This window comes from Marmota monax, unplaced genomic scaffold (genome assembly GCF_021218885.2).
Source record: "Marmota monax isolate L192 unplaced genomic scaffold, Marmota_monax_Labrador192_F-V1.1 WCK01_AAM20220418_F8-fsc00135, whole genome shotgun sequence".
NCBI lineage: Eukaryota > Metazoa > Chordata > Mammalia > Rodentia > Sciuridae > Marmota > Marmota monax.
In genome coordinates, this window is record NW_026694339.1 from 417434 (window position 1) to 442366 (window position 24933).

Below are 24933 nucleotides of genomic sequence, written 5' to 3' on the forward strand. Positions count from 1 at the left end.
AGTTTGCTTAGTTGGACGAGCACTGAACTACTTGTAATGTGTGTGATGGTTGGAAAGTCTGTCGGGGTGTAAGTGGGAGTGAGGACTTTTCTAACCCCAGCCCAAAGCAGGGTTGGGAAGGGAGGGAGAAAGAGAAGGGAGAAGAAAAGGGGAAAGAGAGAAAAGAGAAATGTTGCTTCCAGGCAGCTCTTGATCCCAAAGAACAAGCTCAGGACTAGGCCTTGGATCTCCAGGCTATTGCATGGGCACATGGTCAGAGGAATTACGCCCGAGGGTCAAAGCGCCCCCCTCTGGTCACACAGGACAGGGTATTTCTTGGGGGAAAGATGTTCCCAATCCCACTACCGCTGTGGTTATCACTTTCAGCCTCCTGAGCACCTTCCTGGCTGTCCATTCTATCCCTTAGCTTCCCCAGGGCTCCGCGGGCAAGGCAGTTCCCGGGATCCTCCGCAGCCGCGGGCGGGGTAGAGGGGTTCAGAGCGCGTCTCGCCTCTCCCAGCGGTCAAGGTTGCGCTCCCTTCCCGGGCTAGGACTAACCGTGGGAAAGGCGCTACCTTGGCTGCTTGGGCCTCTCCCTTCAAGGCCTGTACAAGGAGCCTTTGAACACGCTGCTCCTTCCCGGCTGCAGCTGTCCCTCCTCCAGCCCCCGCCCCCGCTCTCCTCGTCCGCCCCAGCGCAGGGCCCGGGCACGGTGCGCTCTAATCAGCCCAGCGTCCGATAAGCTTCTAATTAAAACAGCCCTCCTTCAGCTCAGCAGGCGCTTTCATCACTGCCCCTCCCGGAAAACCCGAGGGGGTGGTGGTTCGAGACTGGTCTCTGCTGGCGGAGAGGTCGGTGTCCCTCCCGGGAGGGGGACTAGGGAGCCTCACGGGACACCAGCATCCCTGGGCCGGTGCGATTCTGGACCACGGAGTCGGTGCCGTGCCGAAGCTGCACCCGGGGACCCGCAGCTCCTGCCACACACTTACTGTTTGAGGACCCAGTCTCCCAAGACCGCGTGGGCCTCGGGTCACGGCCTGCTCATCAGCTCAGGAATGGAGAAGGGTTTGTCTATAGAAAATTTCTTTCTCGCTTTTATTTCCACCTCCTCATTTTAAAAAGGCCCTTTCAGAAATTCGGCCTTCCCTCTGGGCAAAAATGGGTACCCAGAGCCAAATTTCGTTTGTAAGCTGATTTGTAGGCCTCAAACGGCCAGGCCTCCGCTCCCTAAAAGAAGTTCTTGGAAGCCTAAGCGTGCTCACCCACTCCCCAGAGCTAACTGGAAGGGGGCTAACCTGTCCTTACTCAGCAGGCAAGAAATGGAAGGTTTCCAGGATCATGTAGATTATAAAAGCTGGTGGTTTCTTAAATCACCAATCTTTGGCACCAATCTTTGCCTGACCTATACCATCGGGGTGATTCCAATTCGTTCCCTCCTTCCATCCCTCTCTGAAACACCACGGAAGGGAGCTGTGTTTTATTGCCCCATAGTGAACAAAAGAGACTCGATTTTTGGGGAGTGGGGGGAGGGTGGATGACTGTGTTCCAAAGATGGAGGTAATTGGCCTCCAATCCCTGTCCTGAACAAGTCTTCTTGGACACTTGTTGCAGAATCTTGATCATCCCTGGGGAATTGGAACCGTTTGCCCTGCCTCAGTCCTGGGAATTTTATGAGGTTTGAAGATCCAGAGCAGTTGAAAAGACATGGGGCTGGCTGTAGTGGCCTTGCAGGGAGGGAGCCCCAATGTGAATGTCCTGCCCCACTTCCTTGCCACTTGTTTTGAACCTCAGGTCACAGCCTTCAGAGCTTGAGCATAGATGAAAGGTCTCAGGAGTGACCTTTAGCGAGGATACTTCCCCCCCCCCCCCCCCCGGGGGCACCAACAATTTTCAAAAAGCGGGTGGATTGAATAGGTTTAAAGCAAATTTAATAACAGCATAAAAGCCTACATTTTCCAACTGAGACACCACATTCCTTTTCTCATCTTTGAGGGACACGGAAGAACGCTATAGTTTCTCGGTAGGCAAACTGGGCACTGCCATGGAGGGAAAGGGAGATATATTACCAGGTATATAGTACCACCTTGAAAGAACCCCGTCTTTTGGTCGGTGTTGTGAGGGAGTTGGCCAGGTGGATCGTGGTGTGAGGGGGGGCCAAGTGGATCGAAGAGAGGTAGGGGGACATGGGTCTGGGGTTAAGGTTTCCGGGCCGACGTTCCCCCCTCACTCCCCCCCCCCCCCCGCCCCAGCTTTCCCTAGGGCCCTGGGTGTTGTGGTGTCGGTTGTGCAGCCCAGACAGATAACATTACTCGGTAATTACTCCCCCCATTTAAAACGCAGGCCATTTAACTGGCTCCGAGTAATTAATGAAAGTTGGTGCGCGGGCCCCTGATTTACAGCTCAGAGTCAGTGCGGGGTCAGCCCAGCAGATTCATTTCGCTCGCCCATGCTGCCCCTGCGCGAGAACCGAGGTTTGTTTTGGGGGAGAACAACTTTCTCCGCCCACCAGGCGACAGGTTTTTATACCTAATCTGCCGTCGGAGGTTCGGTTTAAAAGCGACAGTCACTGTGGAAGACAAAAGCATAAACACATTGGGAAACAGCGGGAAGCTCAGCGTTTGGGCTGGGAACGAATGGGGAGCCTGTTGGAGATCCTTCTCCAGGATTTGGGCCTCGGCGTCCCGCCGGGAAGTCTTGGGCAGGTGGAGCGGAATTATATCCTCTGCTGTGAACCCGAATTCAGTGGTGGGGCATCCCTCCGCCCTGATTCTGGTTCAGATCCAGGATCCCTACCTCCCCAAGAGCTTCCCTGACGCTGAGCTTCTCTTCTCTGCTTCTCCTGCAGGATACAGCACAGTCACCTTCGACGGGACGCCCAGCTATGGCCACACGCCCTCGCACCATGCCGCGCAGTTCCCCAATCATTCCTTCAAGCACGAGGACCCCATGGGCCAGCAGGGATCTCTGGGTAAGCCAGTGGCAATGATGTGTGTGGGTCTTTACACACTTTTTCTAGACAATTGCCCCATTCCCGAATTTTCAACCCATAGCAAGTTGGGGAAGAGAAAAGAGGACATCCAAAGGAATCTTAGGAATAATTAGGCAAATTTCATCATTTAGAACGATGGTCTCTCCTTCCGTCCCAAGTGCGTTAAGTAAAGCGCCGCTCAACCAAGTCTACGTTTGTCCCGAGAGCTTTTTCGCGCCACGCGTTGACTGCTATGGGAATGTAAAGCTTTTAGCTTGCTAGAATCTGGGCGGCCTCAATGAACACGCCCCAGAATGCAGGCCCCAGTGCCCTCAGCTCAGCATGCCCTGTCCCCTACCCGCTGTCCATAGCACTCGTGGGGCGCGCTCAAACTGCTGTCTTTGGCTCTCTCCTCAGGCGAGCAGCAGTACTCCGTGCCGCCCCCGGTTTATGGCTGCCATACCCCAACCGACAGCTGCACGGGGAGCCAGGCCCTGCTGCTGAGGACGCCCTACAGCAGGTAAGAAGTTGCTGAGCAGTGTGATGGGTCCTGGGAACTCTCCAGGTGGCCGTAACATCAGATACCGGGCAACACTGGCTGCAGGCATGCAGGGTTCTGGAGTCAAAAGACCCCTTCACCTTTCTACCTGGCCAAAAAGCAAATCTCCCTCGTCTCCTGGTTGTTTTTTGTTTTGGATATAAATGAGGGCAATTGCTGTATGGAACTAAAGAGGAAGGAGTGCCACTTCCAGAGAAGTTGTTTTTTAAAAGACTCTTTCCTGGGAGGTTTATAACTTCCTCGGTACTAAAGATTGAACAGGGAGTCCACCCCTCTCTGTTCTTCCCCTTCGCCCTCTGGCCATACTGGCCAGAATACTTAGACGGCACTTACGGTGGTCCACATCCTTCTCTCCACCCAACCAACTAGACTTTTGGCCTGCAATACTTTGTAAGCTTCTTTCCCAGCGTCGTCGTGGCTGTGCGCTGGGGCACGACCCCAGCATGGGTGCCACAAGATGATCGGGTCATACGTAGCAGGGCCTTGCCTGTGCCTTGCTCCAGCCCGCAACACCATCTTGCTCTTCGCTGGAGGCAAAAGACCAGCACCCCCCTTCTAAGTTCCTCCCCCGAGGCCCTTTATCCTTCTCTTCCCCCAAATTTATTTTTCAACTTTGGGTGAACTTGGCCGGCATCCCGCGTCCCTGATAGGGTTGCCTAGTAACTGTGGCGCACACCCGGGCCTGCGCTGGGCGGGAAGGTGGGGCGGGGGCAGGAAAGTGTCCTCGCTGCTGCCCTTGTGGCCCAGGATTGGGCGCGCATTACCTCATAGCCTCCCCTCCCCGGGTGCTGCGGGGATCCTGACACCGACTGCCCCCAAACCCATCCCCATCCTCCCGCCCCTCCGCTCGGAGACCCGGGGCTGACGTCAAGGGAAGGAGGTAGTGAGGTAATGAAGGAAGGAAAAGCGCCTGTCTTGGGAGATTGGGTGGGGGAATGGCCGCGCCTGGGGACCTCCCGTCACGCAGGTGGAGGAGGGGCGCGTCCTTGTTATTGAGTACGCAGCAGCGCATCCCAATGTCCCAGCTGCACTTCTGAGATTGTGCCTGGGACTGGTCTGACTCTCTCACCCCGGACATCGTTTCCTAAAAGTTTCTAGAAAGGTATAAGGTCGCGCTTCTTCTGTTTCTGACGCCTGAAGAACGCGGACTTAAAACCTTTACTTTTTATCTGAAAATTTGACATATCTAATAGGATCTTTTGGCGGGGGGGGGAGAAGTTGGGAGAGCCAGAGAAATGGATAAAGGTCACACTGAGGCCAGTAGTCACACCTGCACACCCTGCTTTTGCTCCCTCCCTAGCTAGAAACCATTTTTGTTCTGGCATCACGGACCAGCAGACCCACCTTCTACCCCAAGCCTGCCATCTAGGCCTCCTCTCCGTGGTCAAGTCACTGAATGGTTACAGAATTCACATCCATTTTGTGCTGAAACCCCTTACCTTAGCAGAACTGTGGCACCTGGGCCATTGACATCCTTCTTAAGCTGCTTAATCCTGTTTATTGCCCGGGTGTCATTGCTGTTATTTTAGTAGCTGTAAAGGGACCAGTTGGAATAGTTCCCTATGGGAACACCTTGGCCCACCTCTCTCTCCTTGGCACCATATGGACTTTCCCCCAAGTCGAACCCCAGGCTAGAGGAAGATCCTGTATAGGAGTGGGCATTGTTGACGAAGGCTCCATATCTCCTTGGGATTTGAGGACTAGGAGGTGTTGATGTCTTTTGCAGTAGTGATGATCTGCTACATGCATATCCCTTGCTCCTCTTTCTGCCAAGCCTGAACTCTGTGGGACTCTAGGAGGGGGCCCATCAGAGAAGCTGAGCAGCCTATACAGAAGAGTCCCAGGATAAAGTAATCACAACCAGTGGTTTAATGGTAGTTCTCCAAACCACATCCCTGAGTTGGATTTTGATTTAGGGCTGAATTTGTGACTACTGTGGAAGTAGACAGGTCATTCAGATGTTTTTGTTTGTTTGTTCTCCTCTTCCTCCTCCTCTTTTAAAAAAAAAAAAAAAAAACAAACTCGTTTTTGGTGTTGGAGATTGAATCCAGGGCCTTGATCATGTTAAGCACAGGCTCTACCACTAAGCACAACCCTAGTCCCTGGTTGTATTTTATATACAAATTTCCTTCCTTCCTTTCTTCGTCCCTTCCTTCCTTCCTTCCTTTCTTCGTTCGTTCCTTCTTTCATTTCTTCCTTTCTTTCGTCCTCCTTCCCTCCCTTCTTCTTTTTGGTACCAGGGATTGAACCCAGGGACACTCAGCCACTGAGCCACATCCCTAGCCCCCTTTTATTTTTTATTTTGAGACAGGGTCTTGCTAAGTTCCTTAGGGACTCACTAAATTGCTGAGACCGGCTTCAAACTTGTGATCCTCCTGCCTCAGCCTCCTGAGCTGCTGGGATTACAGGCATATGCTTCATGCCTGGCAAATTTTCACATTTCGAATCCAGCTTCTAATTGGTCACTATAGAAAGCAATTTTGTTAGATTCATCTTTTAGAAATATTTGAAGACCACTAGAAGAAGGTGTTCTTCTTTCTATATAATTAAGAAACTTTCTTTGGTTTTGTTTTTACATGAATTCTATCCTACAGTTTTCTTCTGTTATAGAAATTTCCTCAGTAGAAACATCTCAAAAAAGAATTTGTGACCCCTGTAGAAAAATTTGCTCCCTTAAAGTATGTGCTTTTGAATCTTTGACGTTCCAGCCAATCTAAATTCACAACATTGCCAATCACTTTTCCAAATCATGTCCTTCCCATGTACTAAGGATGAATGAATAGGTAAACAGATGTTTTACAATTGGGCCTGTGCACCAACATTACTGTAGTTATATGGTTTTCTTCTTTCCTATTCTAAAATAAATTTGAAGGGTATTTAAATGCTTTTGTGAATGCCATGTTTGAAAAACATAGAAAATAAGATGAAATTTTAATTGTCCAATGGCTTACCTTTTGAATTTTATATATTCATTAGTTCTTTCTCCTAGTCCCTGGGTCCATTCCTTTTTCTTTCTAAAATTGGGACCTCTTGGGAAAGACTTGCTTGTATCTTGTTTGCTTTGTTGCATTTGACCCCCTGAGGCAGACTGCTCAGCTTTTCCCCACCATTTCCTCTCCCTTCCCCCACACAAAGCTTTTGTCTCCCCAGACTTGGACTCTTCTTTTTCTTCTCAACCTGAAATGGTGGCAGTGGCATATATCTGATATAAAATAAGCAGTGTACACTGTGAATTTACTTTGAGAAATCTCAAAGTTCCGCTTCTTTCCTTGTCCCTTGCATAATTCTCTCCTCTCTCTCAGGTAACAGATCTGAGAAGTCACAGCTGCTCACATTATTGTGTGAATATGAACAGCAACGAATAGAAAATACCCCTACTCAACTCACAGGAAGTGATTGGAAATGGTTTCCCTTATCCATCTGACCTAGGCCCCTGGCCCTCTAATACTAAGGTGGGCAATTTTGTCTAAACGTCACCAAAGCTTCTGAAACCAGGTGCTGGCCTTTATGGAACCCAGTGACCACAGCTGGATGAAAGCATGATTCCTTATAATAAGCCATGCTAGCTGTGTGCTATTGGGCACTCTGCCAAGGGCTTCTTCAGTTCCCTCATTTAGCCTTTCTGACTACTCATGACAAAATTAGACTCAATTTGACGTTCTCAAGGTCATATAGTAAGTGAGAATTGGAACCAGGATTTGATTCTCAGTCTTTATAACTTCGAAGATTGTCTGTGCTCTGAATCACCAAGAAATGCTGGACCACTCAGTGTTCTTTGTCTGGATAATCCCTTTATACTTACTTCCATGCCTTCACCTTTTGCTGGTAAATAATAAGAGCAAATGCTTATGCAGATTTACTGTGCACCAGGTCTCATTGTAAGCACCTTACAAATCCTAACACTTCTTTAATCCCCATAAAAACAAGTCAAGGTCAGCAATGGGTTATCACTCCCATTTTACAGAGGAAGAAGCTGAGGCCCTGAGAGGTGAACCTCCCCAGTGTGACACAGTAAGGGACAGATTTCTTGTTCAGATTCAAGTAGTGAGGTTTCAGAATCCATCCTCCTGCCCTCTGCACCCATGTGGATAAGTGCCATTCTCTTTTTGAAGATAGAATTTGTCCTGGGTCTTACTGGAGGACTTTATCCCCCACAGTTGTGAAAGTCTTTTACAATCCCTAGAAAGCTCTTAGTGGCTTAGGGGCAGCATTTTCCTTGGTGAATACTGTTAGAAGTGGACTTGAGCTTTCTCCTGAAATCCTAACTCATAAAACAGCTGTCTTTCAAACTCCAGACCACTCCAGCTCTCTCATTACCAATGGGCATGAACTACTGGGGAGAAGCTCAGTACAGGCACCTAAAGAATTCCAGGGCATGGACCTTTCTGTCCGTTCATCTGACCCAAGAGGACTGACTACTTTGTGCTTGTCCAGAAGCAAGGTCCCAGGAAGGGCAGACCCCATTGATGTCCAGGGGGTAGAGGGTGGGCAGTGAAGTCCAACCTCACTGAATATCACCTCACCAGGCAGCCAGCTGAACCTTCCCTTCTTTCCTCCTTTGCTCCATCTTCTCCAGTCCCCTTCTCTCTCTTTTGCTTGCTGTCCTTGGAGCCCTTACTGCGCCTACTTCATGAATTGATCCTCCGAGCTGTTTTGAAAAGTTCTGGACTTTAAAGCATATTCCCATTCACACCGATTTTTAAAAAGACATTCTGTTTTTTTTTTTCTCTTCTATTCCTTTATTAGCTTTGTGTATCTTTCTTTAGCTACTGTGCTGGATAAATGAGGATATATCCATTTCCTCTATTTTGGCCCTTTATCAGGTAATACCGCTTCAACTCTGGAAGTATACTGCCTTTCATATGAGAGAAACCTCCATGGCAGCCATAGGGGTTCTGTGGAATCTCAGCATCTGCAGGTCAATGGGAAGTGCACCACTCACCATTTGGGTTGGCCTCCGACGTAGACATAAATCAGATGACAACCGGTGCTTAAGAAAATAAAGGCATAATTAATAACGTCTCTTTTCATGTGCACCCATGTGAGTGTTACTTGGTGTTTTCACCTAGTACAATACTACTATTTGCCTTCCACACAGGTAGGCAAAATGGAAGATCTCAAATACTTTGCCTGATGGTAGATAGTGTTATCAAAGCCACAGGCTTGAACTGAGCTTGTCTCCAGGGATAAGGAAAAATCAGTTCCAAATATTTCTGTTAATTTTTGTGCTGACCAAGTGTTTATTAATAAAAATCACATCCCCAGTGGGGTTTTCTCTTGGTTAGCTGGAGAGCTTGAGAGAAATTATAATACCAAGAAAGTGACTATGAAATAATTATTCACTGTAGCCTGCTGGGCAGAAAGTTCAGGCAGGCAGCTTCCAAGATGCTTTGGAGGGAAGAGAGCAGGAAAGGGCCATGTGGATGTCTGCATGCAGCCTTAGCATGAACCTTGATTAGTAGGTAGAGGTAAACCAGCAGAGGCCTTTCCCTTAGTATGGAACAGGGCCATGATAGCAGAAACTGGAAAACATCATGAATTCATATCACAGAAAACAGTTATCTCAACTTTTTTTTTTTTTGATCCAGTGGGGGAAACTTTTCTAGTACCAAGATGCTACTTTGCAAACAGCTAGCAATCATGTGGCAGAAGAAACCCTATCTCAGCAAGGCTGAAAGATTGTGGTCCAATGGTGACATGAACCTTTCTTTCTTGTCCTGCCCAACATAGTAAACACTTATGATGCAAAATGTGCTCGGATCACACGTGCATTTGAAGAGTGGGGGAGTCCTGGTCTAGATAATAGCTGAGGTTGTTTTTTTTTTTTCCTTCCTTTCTTTTTGTGCAGAGGTCGAGAACTCAGTAATACTGCAGTCCAGGCCAAAACAAACTCTATATGATGTACTACTGATTTCCTTTTAAGTTCCCTTTTTTGCTAAGACTGACTTCCTTTTATTTTACTCCAACTTGCATTAATCCCAGTTATAGTAGTTTCTTTCCTCTCTCCCTTGCTTCTAACTTCAAACATTTTTTTTTAACATAGGAAACAAGTGACTTTTTTTTTTTTAAAGATCTACTTTAAAAAATAAAGGATCCCATGACTTTGGAATATATTTTGGCAGCCTGCAGTTTCAGAGTTCACTTCCAAACAGGCAGAGTTCAAGCTGAAATGCCTACGTGACCACCATTGTGGTCACCGTGAGCCAAACTACCTGCTTATCTGATCTCCTCTGGGAATGAGATAGTCGACACCTACAGTGGTCATTTTATAATTAGAGGTTTTTATTTGCGAGAGGCCATAAATTCCCTGAACAGTGCTATCTCTTTCTGTGCACTTCCATGATGAGAGCTGGGTGTTGATCGATTGCCCAAGGAGATCAGAGCCCAAGCATGCTTAGGCCTGGTATTTTTAGCCCAAGTTCACATTCTGTCCTCTCTCCGGCAGCAGTTATTGTTACTGTTGTCATTGACTTCCATAGGAAAGGTTGTGCCAGCCAGGCCAACTGACTGAGCCATGGTGGAGCCCCAGCCAGCAGAAGGCAGGATGTGGTTAAAACTGAGCTCCGATCCTATCTCAGGAAACCTATTAGTAGCCTGGGGATTTTCTGGAAGTCCTTCTCTCCCACCCGCTATCCCCACCTCCTGTCCCCTTCTCGGGGTTTGCAGGCTGAGCTTACAGGACAACTTGAATCACAAAGTGGGGTTCCTCTTGGGACCTTAGTTCACTGAAGCGGATGCCTGGGCATCTTTCACCATTGTGCCTTCCTGGGGACGGAGTTGGTCAGAACATTTCCTGGAGCATGTTCTCTTCAATCTCCAGATTCTTGTCTGTATTATTTAAGTGGTAGTGAGAGGACTAGGCTCAGAGGCCAAGTAATGCCTGAGGGACATCAAGCATGCCAGCACTAGGCACTTTTCAGAGTCCAGTTCTCATCTCATAAATGGAGGTCATAATTATGCTGATGTCACAAAATTGTTATGCGTGATACTGAGGATGTATGTAAGTGCTATGCAAATTTTGATAGGTTAGAAGAGATTCAGTTATATTAATTATCTGTATCATCTTCAAAGAGCCATTTCTTTTTTAAAAAAACATTTTTTGTTGTAGATGGACACAATACTTTTATTTATTTATTTATGTGGTGCTGAGGATTGAACCCAGGGCCTTACACATGCAAGGCAAGCACTCTACCACTGAGCCATAACCCCAGCCTCCATTGCTTTTTTTGAGCCTCAGAATATCCCTATAAAAGTTAGACTGAAAGATCAATATTCCCATTTAATGGATCAGAATATTGAGGTTCAGAGAGCTGAACTGTGCTTTGCTTGATGTCCCCAAACTTATAAGAACCACCATCCAATGGAAACATAATGCAAGCCATTCATGTAATTTGAAATTTGCCATTACGCACTTTAAAACCACATTAAAATAAGAACATATAAAATTAATTTTGAAGTGTTGTAGTTAACCCAATCTAGCCCAAATATTATTTCAGTGTATGGCACTGGCCATAGTTCCAGTGCTCAGTAGCTACATGTGGCTGGTAGCTATCCTATTGGACAATGCAGAACAGAGCATTTATTAAGCAATCACTAGGAAGATAAATACACATTTAAGACATAGACCCTGTATTTGAGAAAGTTTGCATTCTGGGGACCAAGGAAATGGCCTTAAAATATATTTTTTTCTTGTTATCCTCCTATGTGGAGACCCTTTGGAATCAGTGGGACTGTGCTTTTAAGTCTGAGAAAGTTTCTGAATCATAAAGTTAGATATTTTGGGTTTGTGCATAAACTTCTGTCACTCATCATCTTTTCCTATCATATTCTTCATCTTATGCAAAGATTAAATAATTTCAGAAAGATCCCACATCCCCAAAGGGCCTAGAAAAATTGTCAGCTGGGGCTGAGTGATTTTAGTTGGTGAACAATTTTTTAAAAATTAGTGACAAAAATATAGAGCTACCTGGGGAATACAATGCCTGTTGGCTGAGATTAATGGCAAGATTAATAAATGGATTGCTTGATGAAAAGGTGCAGGAGAACAAAAACCAGTGGAAAGATTGTGGAGGAGGCCGCTTATTAATGAACTGTCAGCCCAAAGAAAGTTCAAGAAACTCTCCTGTGGTAAATGCGGCAGGCTGGCACTTCTAATAAAAGTTGGGGTCCTTCAGGAATTAATTACACCAGCCTTACAGCAAGAATTTGTGGAATTGCGAAATGTAGTGGCACAGACCAGCACGGGCTGCTGTTGCAAACAGGGAAGCTGCAGGAGAAAGTAATCATTTTTTTCATTGATATGTAGGATATTGTAGTAGCATAATAGCCAGTTGGACATGGGGATGAATGATGGGGTCCAGATATACGCTGACTAATGAAATTATGCATACTTGGAGTTTGAAGTCACTTCACTTTTCATATGCAAAGTTCCCTCCTGCAATCTGATTTCCTCCTTATCCCATGTGCCCAACACCAAGGAGTTCTAAATAATTTGCAGAGTGATTATATGTGAGTCAGATGGACTCCACCATGATTTATCAAGCTATGCAGAGGGAGCCCAGTATTCATTTATTCCATGTTGCTGGAATTTCTCTTACCCCTCCACAAGTCCCTAGTTCAGTTGGCCTGAGCAAACCCTCTCAGTTGCAACACTAATTTTTAATTCAGAAAGGAATGCCATGACAAGACGGAGATTGTCCAGGATTTGGGATCTGATATCACACGGTAGATATTGAAGGCTGCTTATCTTCTTTCACTTCTGCCACGAAGGTAGAGTGAACATTTTCTCCTGTAATGTGTTTAGACGTGAGGTTTCCAGACAAACCATTAATCTCTAGGGTCTCTGGTTTCATGATTAACCATTTCAGTCCTGGCCTCAATTTAATCTCAATAGGTCTTAGTAATTCAGATTTCTGGTAATTGATTTATGTGCTGATTTTCTTAGGAATAAGATAAACATAAAGGAGAAAGAAAGGCTTTTGATTGGTTTGCATGATGGTGTGTTTTTTCTTTTGGGATCTTAATGTAAATCATTGACTGCTTTTTTTCTTTTTTTTTTTTTAACTCCATTTGACTCGTACCAGGATTATAAACTTATATAGAGAATAATTCCTTCAGCTGGGCACAAAGTTTATCATCCTCTTTCTTTGGCTTGTCACATCCTTGTGTATTAGGTCATCCATCACCCATCACTCGGACTTTTCAGGCCCTCATAATCCACATGATACTTATCCTTTTGATTAAAACAACTTAATGGCCTTTTCACGAATAATTAATCTGCTGTCTTTTGACTCTCAGCTCCAGGCTTTTAACTTTAATGTTGAGTTATCCAGCCTGTGTTGCCTTTCAAAGTTTCCTTCCCTTCAGTCTCTTCTCCTCCAAGGTTTAATACCTCTTTAGAAATGCCAGTGTTTGCTATACTAAGGTTTTGTAAAAAGCTTCCAAATTACCCTCACATCCCTTCTGCTGTGTGTGAAGTGAATAACTATTCAGAAATCAGTGGGATGGAATGAAAATAATTTCAGACACACATATTCTGTCATTCTGGAAAATGCAGAGGCTTGCACTGTAAAGACAGATTAAAACTCCATTGCTTTTGAAGACAATTGTATTTGTGCTTGTGAGTGTGCATGCACACGTGTGCATAGTTATATGTTTCTAACTCTGGGTGTTTTCCAACAGTGACAATTTATATCAGATGACCTCCCAGCTTGAATGCATGACCTGGAATCAGATGAACTTAGGAGCCACCTTAAAGGGGTAAGGTTTTTATTCCATTGCCCTTCAACAGCGACTTCTACCTATTCAAGTCATTTTAAAGGTGCTTATAACTTACAAAGGGCGTACAGTTTTAGAAAAATGTAGCATTAAAATGTTTTCTTCTGTCCTCCAGTTGGTGGGCTGTGTTCATTAAATTTTCAAAAACACAAACGGGATGTTTTGTCTGGACTAAGGGAATTGAGAATATTGGAGACATTTAATATGGTCTCTCCTTGTTGAATGTTTTAAAATTCTGCAAGGTTGTGTCCATGCAGCCTTGTTTAATGTTTGGCTAGCAGCATCACAGATGTTAACCATTATACTATCTTAACCAAGAAATGCTTTGCATGTAAAATATCCAGAATCCAAATTAGTATCTGTGTGAGGATGATTTGGAAAATCCAAAGTCAGATGTGCTCATACCTAATTGCACCAACAGGTTTTGCTCACACACAATATACAGCCACCATAGAGAGAGTTCAGTTGCCGAACATACGAGCTTCTCCTTGCACCTAAAAATGAAGGAAGGATGGAACACAGGTGGGTGGGGCTGGCTTTCAGCAATAAAAGATCTCACTTTGTTTTCTAACAAGTCTTGAGGAGGTGGCAGTAGGATACCACACTCATGAAGTGCTTGTGATGTAGCAGGTACTTTCCTAGGTTACCTTGGCTTCTCTCCTAACAGCCTTATGAGGTGTAGGTACTGTAGTTACCTGTTTTATAAGCTCAGAGAGTCACGTAACTTCCCAGGTTCACATCCTACTAAGTGGTAGTGCTGGGATTCCAAGTCCAGATCTGTCCAGAGATTTCCAAAGCCCAGGCTCTGTCCAGCCTCTCTCCAGTGCCTTCCAAATCCTACTACTGGCCTAGTGGGATTGGGGACTTAGTTCAGCACTCTTGATGAGTCAGCTAGCATCAATGTCTCCGTGTATTCCGTGGTTTCTCATTAGATTCTGGGATCAGGGGGGCTTTCCAGAGCCCCCATGCTCCATTCCCCATTCCCACCTCTTCTTCTCTTCTAGAGTTGCTACTGGGAGCTCCAGCTCAGTGAAATGGACAGAAGGGCAGAGCAAGTGAGTGACCAATGGCCTTGTTGACTGACGTCTGGGGCAATGCAGGAGTTAGGACTGACATGGGTAATCAGGGAGCAGCTGGGGGGTGGGAAAATATATCCCTACTCCCCGCCTCTTCATGTTTATCATAGACATGCTACAGGTCAAATGGAGGTAGAAATGTTTCTTTTCAGCATACCCCTGGAAAACTTTTTTTTTTTTTGGTACCAAGGGTACCAAGGATTGAACCCAGGGGTGCATAACCACTGAGCCACATACCCAGCCCTTTTTATTTTTTATTTAGAGATAGGGTCTCACTAAGTTGCTTAGGGCCTCACAAGTTGCTAAGGCTGGCTTTGAGCTTACAGTCCTGCTGCCTCCGCCTTCTGAGCCACTGGGATTACAGGCGTGTGCCACTGTGCCTGGCTTGGGAAATAATTTTTTAAAATCATGCAGCAAGAACTCTGTTCATTTTTTTGTGAGTGTGTCACAAAACACCAAATTTGTGACATTACCTATGTTAGATTAGTCAAGTCTTTCAGTCTTGACTAATTCTTTACCTTTGAATCTCCCAAGGAGAACTTAGTTTTTACCCTAAATCTGTGGCCAGGCTTTGTGAAGACTTTTTTTTTTTTTTTTCATTCGCAAACATTTGTGTCTTCTTCAGCTTTATACCTGCACCCTGGAGCATTTCTATGGCTATTTTGTTTTGTTTTATTTTCTCTGCTGAAACACCAGTTAGGTTGCATCTTTCTTCCTTCTTTTGTTGGCTCAGTTCTGTTTTTTGGATCATCCTTCAGTGATCAACTTCTAAGACTTAACTCTCAGATCTTTCTCCCCACCCCCACTCCAATTTTTCTGCTCTTGTATCCAAATCTCCACTTCCTCTCTCTGGATTCCAAAGTAGAAAGCCTTCTGTTGCTTTGGATTCTTCTCTTCCCACTTCCATCCAAGGGGCAGCTGACAATTTTAGCCTTCTGGCCTCCTCTGCTGCCAGCTTCTTTTACATTTCTTGGCTTTTCGGGTCCCACCCTGTATTTCTGAATTCCTTCCTTTCCTTCTCTCAGAACTTAGTAACTCTTCTCATATTAAATGCCAACAACAGACAGAACATGATTGCCAAGTGAGAAGTATGTTTCAAATTTTAGAATTTCTGCATGCTGGACTACAGGGTTGGTTGGTTGGTTTAATTACAAAAATTACAGATAAGGAATCTTGGCATGGTTTGAATCCTGATCTTTCCAGAGTTGAGATAATTTTGATGCTTTTAAAGGTCTTCAGATATGTGATATTAGTCACTAGTTGGGGAGTCAGAAATTGTAATATAAGGATGAAAGCACAAAGTGCAAATAGTTTTTGTTCAATCTTGTGTAAGAGGAAAAAAAAACTAAAAGTTTTCATTGATTGGCTATTTACATCTTGGAAGGATTTCTGAAGTTAAAATTTTTTAATACAATCTTTATTCAGAAAGCTTTAGAACAAGGATCCAATAGCCCCAATGTATAGTCCCACATAAAAACAAAAAATTACAATTGTCTAATTTTATTTTCCTCCCCCCCCCCACTTTTTTTTTTTTTTGTACCAGGGATTGAACCCAGGGTACTTAACCACTAAGCCACACCCCCAGCCCATTTTATTTTTCAGTTTTGAGACAGGGACTCATTAAGTTGCTGAGGGCCTCACTGAATTGCTGAGGCCAGCTTTCAACTTTCAATCCTCCTGCCTCAGCCTCCAGAGTTCCTGGGATTACAAGTGTGTGCCACTGTACCTGTCAACAATTGTTTAATTTTTCTGACATCTTCTCTTACATGGTAGATTTATCCCTTAGAACATATTTAAGTCAATTGATTTCTACTTCCATTTTGTGAATTCCCATTTATTTAAGGGTATATGTAGGGCTTTACATGTTTTCTCTGATGACCTTACTACTGTCATCACCCACTTTCCACCCCAAAGCTATGGTCATGTCCAGATGAGGCTGGAGAGATTAAGCCACTTAACCCAGTCCATGGAGTAAGTGGCAGAGCCATGTTGGAATTAGTTCTTCCTGACTCTGGGACCTGGCCTTAGAGTTTCTTAGACTTTAAGATTATGACCACAGTTAGAAATACCTTTTACACTGAGCTCCAATAGACACACAAAGCACAAATTTTCACTAAGCAGTATTTATCCTTATGATATGTTTTTGCTCTGCTGATCTTTTGTACCCTATTCCACATCATTTTAAAAAATACTGGCTGTGACATACTAGACTGATTTTACAGTGCACTGATGTGTCACAACTCCATTTTGCCTCTTTTTACTCTCAAAGATGGTGACTCCTTAGCTCTTTCCTCTGAACCCATGAACAGCTGAGAACTGAATTTGGGTGGATCTTAAATTCCAGTAGAAAAACTGGCTTCTTCCCAGAAGAGACACAATCCAGGGTGGAGTCATTATTCCCTCTGATACTGAATTTACTTTCTTTTGCCATGATACAAACATGGTTAATATGGAAAATACATTTGGGAAATGAAACGATACTTCATGAAGTAGAGAAAGACAACTTTTTGCTTTCATCCTTAACTAGTAGTATCCTGACATGGGAAAAATCATGGTGGCAAGCTAGAGCTATAGCAGGAAAAACTGGCTTGTTGGGGGCAAGAGAGAGTACCAGAGAGAACCTAGGGACTAACTTGCTTAGGGCCTTGCTAACTTGCTGAGGCTGGTCTTGAACTTGTGATCCTCCTGCCTCAGACTCCTGAGTTGCTGGGATTACGGGCATTTGCCACCATGCCAGGCTTAGCATAATTTAAAAAAGACATAATTTCCATATCACTTGTGAAAATAAGGCATGCTTAATTTTTAATGAAATATTATATGCTTTAGATGAAATACCACTGAATACTTGCTCATGTCTTCTTTCCTTGAAAGCTACTCAAAAAAAAAAAAGTGACTCCAAAAAAAAATAGGCTTGTTTCCTTGTGTTCTAAGTAAGTGCACGGAGACACCTTTATTAAATATCAGCAGCAGTGCTGGAATGGGTGAGGATACGATTTTGAAGTAGAGGATGATATGGTAGGGAGTTGCTAATGCCCACTGACTGAGTCCTTGGTCCTCCTTCTTCCTTTACTCGTTTTCTCTCTCCATCTTTTTTTTTTCTTTCTTCCTTTGGTGCTGGGGATTGAACCCAGGGCCTCAGGCACGCCCAGCAAATGCTCTACCACTGAGCCACATCCCCACCCTGCTTTACTCATTTTCTTACTTCTGCTTGTCTGTTGGGATCAAAGCTACTTTTATGACCTCAAATGGAAGAATCTCATTTTTCAATTTATGTCAGAAAGAAGATACTGAAACCTTCTTTCATGAAACCACTTTCCGTCACCCATAAACAAATGAAATTAGATTTTAAAAGCAGGTCCGTGGTGGGGGAAATTGCTGAGGAATTTTTCTAAGATTAGTCTGCCTTTATGAATCCTATTCATGAAGCCTTGTACTGTTAGCTTTTCATTTCTTTAAAAACATTTTCTATGAGTATTCTTAAGGGTTGCTGATTTACAAAGGTTGCTAATAAGCCTTGGCTACCCTGTTGGCCTCTGTTTTGTCTCTTCTGAAGAAAATATCCTGCAAAATGGAGAAACACATCAACCTTGACTGTGGTCCAAGTTATTAAAGAGAGGAGGAAGTTACTCTGTGGGGACTGGGGTAGGGGGAGTGGGAAATGGAACACAATAGAAATGTAAAAGGAGTGCTGAGCAAAATGAATGTCCCTTCACTGCTCCAAGAAGTTCACAGACTGTTGGGAACACACAGTATTTGACCTGAGGATGCTCGAAAGGAAAAACGAGAAGACTCCCAGTGAGTGATGTATGGTGCAAACAAAGCTGTGCCTTTTGGTAGGGCCAAGGCTGTCGAATCTGGAGAAAATCCTCGCTAGACATGGTCTCATCCCTGAGAACCTGTGCCAAAAGAGATAGCTGAGCCTCTGGCCGGGAGCTCCACACGCAGCCCCGTGCCTTCCCTTGTGGGCTTGTGAACATAAGGTACCCGTCCCGGAGATTTACTTCTTGAAAGCAGATAGCCTGCTTTTAAGTGGCTGCTAGAGCTTGAGATGCAAAGCAAAGGTGGGGAGCCTCAGTTCTGGGAATCTCAGCAGTCCCGTGAACAGGCGCATTCCTGAGCGCACTCCTCCATCTCCACCCCCAGCAGGATTTCCCCCTTTGAAACAGCAACACGTAAGTCGTGTGTCGTTGAAGCAGCTCTTTCTTTATTATTGCCTTGTATCGGACTTAACTACCAGAAGGAATAATGAAGTCCTGTTCCATGATGATGGAGCTGATGACCTAGTGCTATCCCCCCTCCATGCCCCCACTTAAGGAAGACTAATTCAGATGCTTCTTGGCCCTCATGACTCACTTTCCTGCTGCTACTTTTACCTTCCCTGGCTGTTGGCCTTTCCCGCTCTTTTTTCTTGGGGCATGTATTCAACTAATGTATTTGTATTTATTAAGTAAGTAAGATATATAAATTATAGAACATTTAGAAAATACAATTATACAGGGAAGGAAATCACCCCACCCCCCAGTAACTTAAATCAAGCTATGAATGGTGGATAAAGGGGTGATTGTGTCTCGCATGGGGAGAGGGGACATCAGATGAGGGAGGATATCTTCACTACCCCAAGGAGAATTTTGGAACTCTTATATCTTCAGCTTCCTCTGGGCCCTTGTGAGACTATCTGCTCATCATTTATAAGAACAGATCATATCGTCTAGCTAGAAAAAATATTGATCTAGAATGCACACTGATAAAAAGTCATCCAGATGTTTCTTAGAAATAAGGGGCTACTGCCTTGTTTCATAAGAGTTTTTCTACTGAAAGTGGACAAGTTCATGTATTCTAGCTTTATTTCCATCTCTTAATTTTTAACACAAAGTCACAAAAGGAATGCTTTATAGGCGAAGATGGTGACTTTATCCAAAATAAAAACAGCCTTTTTCCCCCTTTGATTAGAACAGTAACACAGGCTTATCACTTAAAAAAAAATTCAGACAGTACCAAAACATAAAGAAGAAAAGAAAAGTCATCTGACATCTCACCACCCAGAGATAACCTCTTTGTTTTTAAAACATTTTGGTGTGTATTGAATCTGCAGAGAAAAAAATGCTAGAACCATTTATCTATTAACTATCTAACCTCTGGATGAATTAAGGGAAGGGGCAAAAGACTGAAGCAGGAGGCTGAGGCAGGAGGGTCGTGAGTTTAAAAAAAGCCAGCCCCAGCAACTTAGTGAAGTTAGCAAGACCCTGTCTCTAAATAAAGTATGAAAAAGGGCTGGGGATATGGCTTAGTGCTTAAGTGCCACTGGGTTCAGTCCCCCGTAACAAGCGGGGTGGCGGGGGGAATGAATGGGAGGAGGTGACCCAGAGGCATCATATGGAGACAACTCTTTCATAGAGTTCTGATGCAAAGGGGAACAAAAAAATGAGGTTCTAGTTGACTGAGGAAAAAAGATGGTAGATAGTAGGGTTTTTTATTGTTTTGCTTTTACTTTTTTTTTTGTATTTAAAAAGAGATGTTTGCTTGTTTGTTTGCTGATGGGAATGATCAAAAAGAGGGAAAAATCGATGATGGGAGGGGATAGAATTGCTGGAGCAAAGTGAGGTGAAAAGGAAGAGGCTCTGTAGGTAAGTGGGCTGGCTTTAGCCAGAAGCTGGTTCATATAGCAACTATATTAGTTTGTGAGCATTCTTTGCTTATAAGAGTTCTTTTGCTTGTCATAGTACTAGAAATTTTTTCTCTGGTTTGTTTATATTTTAGCTATGACAATGGCTTTTTTCCTGTCAGAACTTTTAAAAATTTTACAGTAAAAATTATGTTTTATTTCATAGCTTCAAGTTTTTGGCTTTGGTATCATACTTGAAAAGATTTTCCTACTCCAGCTTTTTTTTAAGTATTATTTTATTTAATTTTGATATTTAAAAAAATTAACTTTTCACATTTAAACATTTAATTCATCCTGAATTTATTTGACTATTGGATTCCAATTTGATTTATTTCCAAGCAACTATACAGTGTACTTAGACCATTTTGAGCTATCTTTCTTCCCTCGTTGCTTTCAGATATTACCTTTACCAAAGACTAAATTCCTTGGATCCATTTCTAGACTCTGTATTTTCTTCTTTTGATCAGTCTGGCTTTTCTGCCAAGTATCAAGCTGTTTTCTTTGCTATAATTTCATAGTCCATTTTAATATCTGATACTAAAGTTCCCCCAATGTTGTACTTCTTTTTCAAAATATTTCTAGCTGTTAGCTCCTGAGGTTATTATTATTATTATTATTACTATTATTGTTGCTACTACTACTTGAGATGAGGGTCACAATATGTTGCACAGACTGGTCTTCAACTCCTGGACTCAAGTGATCCTTTTGCCTCAGCCTCCTCAGTAGCAGGGACTACAAGCATGAGCCACTCATGCCTGACTCTCTTCTCTTTAAGATCATTTAATTTTGTTAATTTAAGAGAAATTCTTTATCGGTACATTAATTGCAACAAATACACTGTACTCATTTGAGATGTTAATAATAGAGGAAAATTATGTGGGGTCTATGAGAGCTTTGTTTTATCTTAGAAATTTCTCAATAAATCTGAAACTATTCTGAAGTAAGTTTATTTTTTTACAAAAAAACTTAAATAGAAGTTTGGATGGATTGTATCACATCTAAAAATTAATTTTGGAAGGCTGGGTATGGTGGCACATGCCTATAATCCCAGCAGCTTGGAAGGTGAGGCAGGAGGATTGCCAGTTCAAAACCAGCCTCAGCAACTTAGCGAGACCCTGTCTTTAAATAAAATATTAAAAAGGGCTGCGGATGTAGCTCAGTGGTTAAGTGACCCTGGGTTCAATACCCAGTACAAAAAAAAATTGATTTTGAAGTATGCTGACTTTTGAAAATTTTTGAATCCTTTCTTCAAGAACAAAACAGTTCTCAATATTTTTATGTCTTATTCTTTCAGATGTCCATATGTAGAATTTCCTCCAAGACTTTAACAGTAATACCTCTGGTCTCAAAATCCCTTCAAGAATGAGTGTGATTCATTTGAATTTATTGCAAAAGTTTTCCTTTGTTTGTTCACCTGGAATTCATTTATACCTGCCTCTTGGTGCTAGGGATCCAACCCAGGGCCTCGAGCATGTTAGGCAAGCTCTCTACCACAGAGCTATATCCCCAGTCCACTTGTGTTGTGAAAAGTCAGAGTTTGGAGCATGGAACCAGCAGAAGTGATGGATCTACACAGATTCCTCACACCTATGAGCTCCATTTCAGCTGGGGAAACAAGAGAGGGTTTCGTCTTCAGAACACTGTGCTTGATCTTGGGGTTTAGGAAGGAGCTTTTTCTTAAAAATGCAATTTAGTAGTTGGAGTAAATTTTCTCAGAAGAGGATGTGAACAACCTGAATGGGAACCTCTTAGAACCAGGCTACAGAGATCCGGCTCCATCTTTCCTGTGTGAGATGCAGGGTTCATCTGTTATATAGATTTGGGACTCTGTTCTTAGGGGTGGAGCCAGTAATAATCTCTGGCCATAGAGTGAAAGCATTGAGAATTCAGAACCCAGTGAGTTGGATGAAACCAGGAAGTGGATGGACTAGCACCCCACTTCCAGTAAGACATCCAGATACTTCTTGTACGATCTGACGGTGGGGCCTTGGGTTTGTGAGTTCCTGTGTCTGTGTGTATTGATGTAAGAAAGAAAGTCATGTCTAAAAGTCTTATAAGCATAAAGGGCCAGAAAAGAGCATAGGGGTTGTTTTTTTGGACTCTTCCCTCCAAACTGTTGTGGGAAACTAGATCTAAGACTCTGTCTTGAAGGTGAAATAGAAGGAAAAAGGTCAGTTGTGGGAGGTTTATGAACCATTGCAAGCAGTGAGGAGGGCTTGATGGCTTGTGAGCCTGATTTAGCTCTTAACCCACTCAGATTGTGGCTCCTATGAAATAGTGGCTGCAAGGAAAGTGAAGATGAATGAGCCAGGACTATAAAGAAAATTTCAAAAGAGGAATACAATAAGACTTTAGTAATAACAGCATGGTTGGAAGAAATGAGCATCCTCTAAAAGGTAATTTGGAGGGACCAGTACTCATTTACAGGTTTCATATTCTGATATGTCTTTGAAAAAAAATACATTTACCTTTGAATATTAGATTGTGCTTTATTATTATTATTATTATTATTAATAATAATAATAATAATTTTTGGTCCCCAGGATTGAATTCAGGGGCACTCCACTGAGCCACATTCCTATCCCTATTTTGTATTTTATTTAGACACAGGGTCTCACCGAGTTGCTTAGCACCTTGATTTCGCTGAGGCTGACTTTGAATTCCTGGTCTTCCTGCCTCAGCCTCCAGAGCTTCCGGAATTATAGGTGTGTGCCACCACGCCTGGCTAGATTGCACATTATTAATCAGAACTTTGCAACAGGTGGCAGAATCCCAGTTATAACTGGTGTGGGTCAATGGGGTAATTTAGTAAGTTGTGGGTATTATATTTTAAAACCCTTGTCTGGATTCAGGGACTTAGACAGTGTCATGAGACTGTCTCACTGTCTCTTGTCTGTTTTCCTCTGTGCTGGTTGCCATCTCAGGCAACCTTGCTCCACTGGGTCAAAGCAGCTTTGATTTTAGCACCTACAGCCTGACAAGAAGAATGCCTCTCTATTGGTTCTTTTTCAACAATAGACTTAGGGAAAGGTCTTTGATTGGCTTGCAGTGGGTCATGTGACTGGAGAAAATAGTGGTTGATTGGCCAGGTCTTAGTCTTGTACTCTCTTCTAGAGCCTGGGGTGGGGTTAAAGAGAGGAATTGCCAGGGACTGGGGTTGTGGTTCAGAGGTAGAGCGCCCCTAGCATGCGTGAGGCAAGGTGTTCCATCCTCAGCACCACACAAAATAAAATAAAGATGTTGTGTCCACCTAAAACTAAATATATATATATATTTAATTTTTTTTTTAAAGAGGGGAGTTTCCCTAAAAGGAACAAAGGGCTTTGTTACCAAGGAAAGTGGATGTGGGCGGGCATAACAAGAAATAGGCAATAGAGAGTTTTAAAAAGTCAGAGTTAGTGGAAGTGGGGTGAGTGCCCTTTCCCTCCAGATGTTTTGTAGCTCTGGGTGCCATAGGGATGCATGAGACATGGAGAGAATGGGAACAAAGAGCAAGCAGGCAGGGAGTCTGCTTTCCCAGGTTCCTAGGGAAAATGTTTAGTAAAAAGCAAAATAGAAGCATTGCCGTAGTGTAGTTTTTAATGAAAAATGACTAAAATACATTGTTTTAGTCCAAAGTAACAGATGCATCTTTTTCTTAAGGTCTAAACTGAAATGAAACACCTGGGGACAGACAGAGGGCAAACTGTCCTAAGTTAAAAAAACAAACCAGATTCTCTCCTGTAGACTATTTTTGAGGAAATTTGATACCTATGAGTTATTAGAAAACAGACATTGAGGGTGTGTTTAAACTCATTCAAGTTTAACTTGGTTGTTTTATTTTAGTTTTTTACTTTCTGTGATGGCTTAGTAAAAGAAACTTTATCTTTCTCCTTTTATATGCCCAGAGCACATATTCAGTAGACTGTACCATGATCCGAATTGAAGAGCTTGGTGCCTCTGACTTTGGGCCTCTATCCCTTGTATTTCCTGTAGACAGGTAGTTAGTTCTGGAAGCTTGGTTTAGACTTGGGGTTCTTACAGCTCCTCCTCCTCCTCCTCCTCGTCCTCCTCCTCTTCCTCTTCTTCTCTCTGTCTCTCTCTCTCTCTCTCTCTCTCTCTCTCTCTCAAGGCAAGTATAATTTATGGGTGGTGCTGAGTTCAGCCTCATCTCGTGTTTAACCTTTTAGGAAGCCCAGTTTCTTAACGCAGTTCTTCATTCTTTTCTCTGAGAAATTGGCACGCTAGAGAAGGGGATGATGGGCCTCAAGGCTTGCAGCAAAGTTTATTGTCAACACCAAAAAGAATCAGGCACTTAAGCATCTCATATATAAGCCCCAAGCATCAAGGATGCAGAGAGCTTGACGGGGGGATTCTGTGTCCTGGTGCACGAGTGTTTGCTATTTCCCCAGGTGCTTCCCTGAAGTCTGATTAAGTCTGCAGAGGCGAGAAGACAAGAGGTGAAGATGGGGGATGACCACCTGGCCAATAAGTAGAGGTGGGAGAGAGAAGTCACAGGCTGAAGTGTCTCCTTTCTGAATATTCATATTCAGTGAGAATGGCCTTTGAAAGTCTCTTTCTCTTTCCTTTTACATTTTTTCTTTCTTCTTCTTTTTTCCTCTTGTGTTGATAAGGGATTTCAGGGAGGCTCTGGTTTTTCTCATCTGTAAAACCTCAATTCCTTTTTATTAATCTTCTTGTGCCTGTGGAACATCAAAATTAATCATTTCTAAAGAAGCTACCCCTTCAAAAGTTATGTTTTTTTTTTCTAAGCCAAGCCTCAGTGTACACATGTTTAGTGAGAAGAGGGCTCATAATTTGTGTTAGATGAGGGACATTTTTCTCTTTCTGCAGACTTTCTAAGGACACGTGTTGATGCATTTTAAAGCTGTCTAGAAAAGGAAAGGCAAATTTTCTCAGGATACAGTTTTTG

The 24933-nt window shown here is 43.5% G+C and overlaps 1 protein-coding gene across 3 annotated transcripts in view; it reads left to right on the forward strand.

The window, feature by feature from the left end:
• Window positions 1–894: 894 nt before the first annotated feature.
• Wt1 (WT1 transcription factor) overlaps window positions 895–24933 on the forward strand; it is a 42644-nt gene continuing 18605 nt past the window's right edge. The window contains exons 1-5 of one of the 3 annotated variants that reach the window (XM_046467515.2): window positions 895–1044; window positions 2825–2947; window positions 3365–3467; window positions 13188–13265; window positions 14288–14338. In XM_046467515.2, the coding sequence (XP_046323471.1) occupies window positions 1035–1044; window positions 2825–2947; window positions 3365–3467; window positions 13188–13265; window positions 14288–14338 (365 nt within the window). In that variant the 5' untranslated portion in view covers window positions 895–1034. The remainder of the gene's footprint in view (window positions 1045–2824; window positions 2948–3364; window positions 3468–13187; window positions 13266–14287; window positions 14339–24933) is intronic. The other 2 variants (XM_046467514.2, XM_046467516.2) reach the window with 2 other exon arrangements.